We start from the raw sequence: 7,737 nt of genomic DNA, 5'->3' as shown, positions 1-7,737 counted from the left end.
TCGATTCTTGGGCATCAATACTTCCCTCAGTTAGCTAACGCTCTAGGAAACATTTCTGCATCTCTCACCACTGCTTAAACCACAAACCGAACACGAGTCCCCGCAGGACATGTTGTACATGGCAGTTTGTGCCTACACGAACCACAGGAGAGGCGTGAAAACGTTTTTCTCTGCTGGCTGCCTGGAGTGGAGGCTCTGTATTTTATGTTCATTCTTAGAACTTACAAAGTTTTCTTCATTTCCATGCTTGAAACCTCCTTACAAAGACCTGCAGAAGCTTCTCCATCCCCATGTGGTAAGAGGGGCAATAGGGCCAAGGGGTCTCTGTAGGCACACAGGGGTCAGCAGCAAGGCTAAGAAGAGACTTTGKGTTGCTGCCAAGGCAGTGACGGGACGGCAGGGTTGCTGCCAAGACACGACACTCTCCCAGCAGTCCTGCCCACTCGGCAATTATACTAATAAGATCTTCAAAAAGGGGAAGAGCAGCTCATTCACGGAAGCTGAGTAACTCCTGCTGGCCAAGGAATAGAAAATGCTGGCAGTGATCTCTGTGCACCTCCTCGCCTCCCTGAATGCAAAGCGCGCTACAGGAACAAACACATTTTGCTACCGTGCTACCAACAGGCTCAACGCGCAGCGCCAGGACCTCGCGCTGCCGAGCTCCTGCGGCGCCCGCCCGGGGCCGGCGGCGGAGGAGCCCTGCTCCTCCCCGGCCTGCGGACGGCGGGAGCCGGCGGGCGGGAGTGCTCCTCGCTCACTACTGCTCGTTTTCTACGTAATTTTAATTGTAGGGCATAAGGAGTAAAACACCTACCACCAGCAGTAAGTGGAGTTTCGCACAGAAATTCCTATGCATCAGGCTGATATGTCCCTGCCTACGTGCATATGAAATCCAGCGTTATTTATGGAAGTGAAAGAGTTACAAAGGAGAAGATTACAGGCTAAGTATACCTGGAGTAACACAGTGACTTTGATTACAATTACTGACACTGCTGGGTGATGTGTAATTAATATCACGGAGTAATTACATGGTTACTTCATCTGTTTAAAAATATATAAATATCCTCTGCTGAGTTTTCACTGAAAGCAGCAAACACCATCCCCAAAGCGCTAAGACACTAAGCTGGAGCCTTCCGGCAGCAGGAAGCTCCGAGCAAGGACCAGGCAGAACCAGGAAATCACGAAGGGGCCGAACGAAGAACTACGCAGGGGACCAGCGAAGGGAGGACAGACCACCGCCAGGAGCACCTCGGTGATGCCCAGGCACACGCTGCAAAGGTGAACACCAGCAAAAACCAGCCGCCCGCCGCTGCCGCTCCGCTCGGCTCCGCTGCCGGCGAGCGCGGCGCCGCCCCGGACGGTGCTGCTGTCCTCCACCAAACCCAGCAGGATCAGTGYGAACAAGACGGTCTTTGTTTTAAACAGATGAAGCATCCCACTCAGTGCTCGTCTTCCCCAGTACTACATCACTTTACAGTGAGCCCCGTTTGACCCAGGCGAATTCGGTGCTGTCAGCTCAGTTTGAACACGTACATTCATGTTGCCAGAGAAGATGGTGTTTGCAGCTAATTTGATTTTTTCATCTGTCAGTTCTGAGGCCTCTTCAAAGAGCACCAGGATGGGAGATGTGCCCGGCTGCTTCCCGAAACGCGACGGCGGTCCTGGGCGGGTGGCGGAGCGGACGACTCGGGATCCATCGCGCGACCCGGTCTCCCCCGCGCGGCACCGCGGGCCGGGGCCGCTTCCCGGGGCCGCCCCCGCGGAGCGGGCGGCACCGGCACCTGGATCTTACGCTCGGCAGTTTGCACGCGGCTTCCCTCGAGCGGCGGCGCCGGCCTCCGGGGCGCCACCAAACCGTGCCCACGGCGTCGGCTCGCGGCACGTTTCCTCGGGCACGAGGCGGGTGCCGGCTCCCGCGTGCCGCGCACCGCTCCGATCCCAGGGGACCGGCGTTCCCGCCTGCTTTAGGCACTGCTTTCTGGACTCCAGCACTTGGCTCCAGGCAGAATATCACACTGAGGGCCAAAAAGAAGAGCTGTCACTTGCTCTGCCTGAGCAGAAAACACTCACTACTCYGAAGAAACTCAGGCTAAAGTGAAACATCATCACCTACCCTGGAATGCAGCAGATGTATGCATGTGCTCGTGGGTGTGTCTTGGCAAGGAGATGGGATGAGCATGGACATCTTAGGTCAGAGCCTGTGCAAGAAATTACGATATTGGCATCTGCCCGCCAGGGCTTTGCAGTTGCGAGCGGAGCAGAAGGCAAGGGGAGCTCTGCGTCTTGGCAAGCGACTGGTCCTCCCGCCCCAGGCGTCCCCACGAGGCGAGCGGGCTGGGAGGAGCGGGGCTGGCCGCAGCCCCGGCCCCGCGCGTGGTCCACACAGTGGAATACTCTCCCTCTGGTGTCTCCGTTGCTTCAGTGCTTCTGACGTGATTTTTTTTTTTTCAATGTGAAGACCTGAGATTGAGCGTGGATTTCTGTCCTCCACCGAACACTGCAGCACGGGCCTTGCCAGAGGCTTCGCCTCCTGTCCGCTTCCTTCACCACGTGTAGAGGCACCTAAACAGGGATCAGGTTTCCGACTCCAAGGCGTTATCAAACCCCGAGCATCAGCTCGGCAGCGCGCGCGGCACTGGCTTGGTCCGAGTGTTCCTGTGGCGGTCCGAGAACCAGGAGAAAGTCCGTGTAGACGGCGGGACCCACACGCACGCCGCTGCGCGTCCCGGGGAGGGGGGCTGAGGGGCTTGTTCTGCACTTTAGCAGCTGCTGGAGCTGGTGTAGGGGGTGGGGAAGGAGGTGGAGCTGACGCCGATGGGGCTCTCGGAGAGCGGGGTCTGCGGGGTGCCCGCGGCCGCGCTGCCCCCCCGGGCCTCCACGACGGCGGCGAGCAGGCGCTGCTGCTGCTGCCGCAGCATGTCGGCGATGAGCAGCGGGAGGGAGTTGAAGCTGGCGCTGAGCTGCTCCAGCTTGGACTCCAGGCTGCCGATCTGCTTCTCCAGGTCCTCGCTGCGGTCGTTGAGCTCGGTGATGAGGTCGTACATGACGTTCTGCATCTGGAGGGACAGGGTGGAGGGGTGAGCCACAGCCCCCGCCGCCGGGGCGGCCGCTCTATCGACCTGACCGGGGCCCCTTGGGGCTTTCCACCCCTTCCCGCCGACCGACCCCTCCGCGCCCGGGGCCCCGAGAGCTCGCCCGCGCAGCCCAGCGGAGGAGAACCAGCAGCCGGCAGAGACGGGACGGGCGCTGGGACGAGCGGCGCGCAGGAAGGGTGCAGCGGGGGAAAGGAAAACGGGAGAACGCAGCTCAAGGGGAAACACAGCCAGGAGGGGAAGCGTGAACACCAGAACCAAGAAGTAAAATGAACTTTCTGCGCGTGGCCCAAGCGTCCTTCCCGCAGACACGGGAGCCGGGCGCAGACCCATCGCCRGCTCGTCCCGAGCGCCTCCGCGGGCGGCGGCAATCCCTGCAGCTGTGTTCGTGCAACAGCAACGGAGCTACCGTAACATCTCTGCTTGCTCCTGCTGACAGCAGCAGCAAAACGAGAGCGGGGAGCTGCGTTCTGGTCGCAGGCAGCTCCCAGCCCGTTCCTGGGACACGGGCAAGAGCAGGGACGGCAGCCCTGACCGACGTGCTGCAATCCGGGACGCTGCTGTCTGCCTCGCAGGATAATCCCCTCTGCCTGCCCGGCGCTTTAACCCGCGCCTGCCGGCACCGGCAGCCCGTGCCTCGCGGGSCACCCCGCTCCCGCCGCGCTCGGGGAGCGGAAGGGGCTGCCGCGCTCGCCGGCCGGCGGGATGCGGCACGGCCGTGCCGAGCTCCCGGGAAAATCCAGCCTGAGGCCGAAGCCGCGAGGGACAGCAAGCAGCGTCCGCTCACATCCGCGCGTCCGAGCACAGCCGGTGCCGAGGGCTGGCTCCGCAGGCCGGGAGCGTGCCGGAGGACACGCACCGCCACCGCGGCTCGGCTCGCCGGCTCTTCCGCCGCCAGGACATTAAAATGATGAAAACCTGCCTCTGTGCAACACAGGCAGAGGGAAGGGGAGAAAGGGGCTGCCAGGAATGTGCTGCCGAACAATGAGGATCGTCGGCTGGAGGCTTCCTGGTGGTGTCCAAGGGGTGTAAGAGCGCAGCRAAGGCAGACCCTTACAGGAAGCGAGGTGCCCCCCCTCCCCGGCTCGTGGTTTGTCTGCACTTTCCGCTCCTCCTCTGCAATCCCACGGCAGCTATTCCCAGCTGATTTTTCGGGGGCTGGTGCATTTTGCGGTCAGCCAGGTCTGCTTTTGGTTTTTGAAAGTGAAGAGAAACATTTCCGCAGCCTGGCTGGGCTGAGGGTCCATTGCAATGACTTGCCTTTGAGAGGTCAACCAGCGTGTTGGCCTGGTCGCTCAGCTTCCTCTGCTCCATCTTCACGCTCCGCAGCCTGTGAGAAGGAAACAGCAGTACGGATGCAGCCCCTCCCCAAGGCACGGTCACCGGCCGTGATCAGAAAATGCACCTAGAGACACTGCGCAGGAACTGCTGCTTCCMGGGAAACAGAAACAGTCCCTGCTCTGCGACCGGGGCCGGCTCGTCCCCCCGCCCCGGCTGGGCTCGGCAGGGCCCCCTCCCCGCTGCAGCCCCCCCGGCAGCGGCGGCCGGCGGCTCCACTTACTGGTGGATGGCTTGTAGGAACTTCCTCTGGTGCTTCCGGACTTTTGCATGGTCGATCTTTTTCAGCAGCTTGGTGTGCTTATAGATGAGCCACGTCTCCCGAAGGACGTTGGCGGCAGCATTCTTGATCTGTAAGAGAAGAGARGCAGCCGCGGGTCACTTTCCCCACCTGGGCCAGCACATGGGACGTGTTATTTTGTGGAAACGATGGTTTGGCTTCGGCTTGTGCTGCTTGTCTGCCATCAGAAATAACTGCTGTTGCGAGAGCACTTGACTCACCCCCAGCTGGAAGCAACGCACTCGCCTCCGAGCTCAGCGGCCGCCCTGGACGGCGCTCGCGCTGTGCGATTGCACAGGATCCTCCCTGGCCTGGAGGCAGCCGTAAGGGCTGCGCGGAGCGGAGCGGGCGCGGGGCAGAGCCCCCCGCGCCGRGCGGCAGCTCTCGGCCCTGCAGGACCCGCACCGCAAAAGAGCCGCGTCCCCGGCAGAAGCGCTCGGGGGACGCGGTGCCGGGGAGAGCCACGGCTGTTTCTTGCTCTCCTCCCGGCTCGTTAAGCTCTCCTAATGAAGCTTTCCKCCTCAGGCGCCCCGAGACCGACCAGCGAGCCGGGCTGCCACAGCGGTTTTCCCTCGCATGCCTGGGGCAGCCGGGGCTGGAGCACGCACGCCTGGACCGCGGGGCTTTTCCCGATGTGCTTTCCTCTCTACAAGCGCATGTTCCTCCCCRCTTCGGCAGCGCGGGTGCAGGCGGCCGCCGCGGGGAAGGCTCTGACGGCCGACACRTGCCCGTTTGAGTGCTACCGCTGCTTTGCACAGTCTGTTTTCCATCCAGTCTTGCACAGGAGCGAGCAGACTGTCTCGGCACTGAATTCTCCTTTTTTTGCGGCCCGCAGCAGCGGCAGGATGGGTCCCCTCGCTGCGCAGTCATGTGTGTCCCCCTGCACCAGGACAGGTCCTCCCACTGCCAGCACTGCCCCGCTGGGCATGGGCACGTCGAGGGACAGCCTGTTCCCGGGGCCACGGGCCAGGGAAGCCTTTCCTCGCGCTCCCAGCACCGGGCTCCTTGCCCATGCGCGAAGCTTTACATTAAGCTAATGTCCTTGCATTGAAAAAAAAAAAAAAAAAGAAGAAGAAGAAGGTTTTCTCACTTCCTGACTCAGAGCCTCGGCAGGAGGCGGCTCTCCGCGCGCAGCCACGCACCGGCGGGGCGGCGGAGCACACCAGCGCCGCGTGGCTCAGCCCCGGCGCCTGTGCGGGAACGCGGCTCCGGCAGGGTCCCCGCTTCCACTGCGGCTCTGCTGCTCGCTTTGCAATTAATTGGCCCCAGGCTGCCTGGCACCGAGCCGGCAGATCCATATCCCCGGGGGGAGGAGCAGGGCCGAGCGGCTGTTTGCTTTTCCAGCCTGGCCGCAAATGCTGTCGTGAGGCACCTGTGTCCCCGGCTCTGGCTCCTGCCGCCGCTTCCATGCGGGAGTTGCTGCTGGTGACCGAGTGGAGAAGGACACGTTCCCGCAGATCTCCCCAAAGCGCCCTGCACTGCGCAAGGGCTTGCGGGATCCTTGCCGTGAAAACAGGAAAGGGGTTTGGGATTTAACTCCCCGAGAACGAGGGGCTTTAAGGCAGTCACCAACGTGCTCGCGGTCCCCCGGCTGGCAGCCTGCTGCCCTGGAGCCGAGCAGCTCCCTCTGGATCAGGCTCCCTTCTTCAGGRGACATTCCCAGTGCACGCCCATCGGGGGCAAAGTCGGAATAAATATCGTCTCCTCCAAGGAAACCCCCCGGGCGGCTCCTCTCGCCCCCGCCCCGGGCTCCCGCCGAGCGCCCGGCTGCGCCTTACCCGCTTCGTCAGCTGCGTGTCCATCATGAAGTTGTGGACGTGCTTCTCGGCTTTGGTGAGCTCCAGCTTTCTGGCCACCACGGCCACCACCAGGGCCGTGCAGCCGGCACCCTGCGTGGGGACAGCAGGGACCGGTCAGGCGGGGACGGGGCGCTGGGCCCGCGGGCGCCCGGCCTGTGCAAAGCGCTACAAAACCTGGCTCCGCCGCCCTTACCATGATGCCGGTGAGCAGGCAGACGCCCTTCCCGCAGTAGGTGTGAGGCACCATGTCGCCGTAGCCGATGGAGAGGAAGGTGATGGAGATGAGCCACATGGCGCCCAGGAAGTTGCTGGTTACGTCCTGCTGGTCGTGGTACCTGCCGAGGGACGGACGTCAGCGCCGCGCCGGGACGCCCCGGCTGCGAGCGCCCCAGCGCCACGCTGGCTCCTGGGCACGAGGCCACGCGCGGGCACAAGACCAGGGTGCAAAACAGGAATAAAGACGAATAACCCAACGGCATGTCAGCAATTTCACAACTTCCAGCTAAAAAAAAGCCCACATGCWCCAAATCAGAGAGAAAGCTCAACAGAAAGCGCTTCTGCTTTTGGTCGGACAGGCCACCGCGTCCCCATCCCGCTGGCCGCATCCGCGGTGCCACGTGGCACAGCGCCGGGAGCTGCCGGAGAGGCCGGGCCGGCGGAGACCCGCGCGGGCGGGTTTGCAGGGCTCCTCTGCCACGGCCGCCGCTGCCGGCTGGGAAGCGATCAGCTCCGGGCGAGCCTGGGCTCGTGCATCCCACCCGGCACCGTGGTCTCCGCGCCCCAGCGCCGCGCGAGCGCTGCCTCCTCGCAGAGCGCGCCAGCGGTTTGCAACGCAAACCCGGCAGCGTCCGCTCCGCGCTGCGGCTTCCCTCCCGCGTTTCCCTGCTCCGTGCGCGCTCGCACGCGAGCGTCCCCCCAGCCGCCGGCCGCCCCTCCGCGGCTCCTGGCGCCCGGGACGGCGGCGCCGACGGGCTCCGCGGCAGGGATCCCGCCGAGGCTCCGGCTGTGCCGTGCGCAGAGCCCTGGCGCAGGGCTGCTGAGGACCGGCGGACTCATCACACACTTAGAACCCAGCCTGGAGCTTCCGCCGGTTCAGCGACGCCGTGAACTCTGCACRGCCACGTCGCCGCTTTGGAACGCGCGAGCGGCAAAATCCGGCGCCGTTTCCTGTCCTGACAAGGTCGGCGGCCCCTGGCCGGCCCCGGCACCCAGCTGCGCCGCTCCGGCG

General features: G+C 63.5%; 1 protein-coding gene across 2 annotated transcripts in view; it reads right to left on the bottom strand.

The window, feature by feature from the left end:
* Positions 1 to 764: 764 nt before the first annotated feature.
* The window catches only part of KCNN3 (potassium calcium-activated channel subfamily N member 3), a 17,903-nt gene continuing 10,930 nt past the window's right edge, over positions 765 to 7,737 (bottom strand). Inside the window, exons 4-9 of one of the 2 annotated variants that reach the window (XR_014896860.1) lie at positions 6,703 to 6,844; positions 6,489 to 6,599; positions 4,654 to 4,781; positions 4,353 to 4,422; positions 2,114 to 3,056; positions 765 to 2,015 (exon numbers count right to left, since the gene is read on the bottom strand). Coding sequence is in view for 1 of the 2 variants with exons in the window: in XM_085313317.1 (XP_085169443.1) it covers positions 2,760 to 3,056; positions 4,353 to 4,422; positions 4,654 to 4,781; positions 6,489 to 6,599; positions 6,703 to 6,844 (748 nt within the window). In the remaining variant the exon portion in view is untranslated. Of the gene's footprint in view, positions 3,057 to 4,352; positions 4,423 to 4,653; positions 4,782 to 6,488; positions 6,600 to 6,702; positions 6,845 to 7,737 lie in introns of both variants that reach the window. The other variant, XM_085313317.1, reaches the window with a different exon arrangement.

The sequence above is a fragment of the Rhea americana genome, unplaced genomic scaffold (assembly GCF_003343005.1).
Source record: "Rhea americana isolate MKP2758 unplaced genomic scaffold, rheAme1 scaffold_382, whole genome shotgun sequence".
Taxonomy (NCBI): domain Eukaryota; kingdom Metazoa; phylum Chordata; class Aves; order Rheiformes; family Rheidae; genus Rhea; species Rhea americana.
The sequence above is the reverse complement of the archived record's forward strand: the minus strand, read 5'-3'. Positions and strand labels throughout refer to the sequence as shown.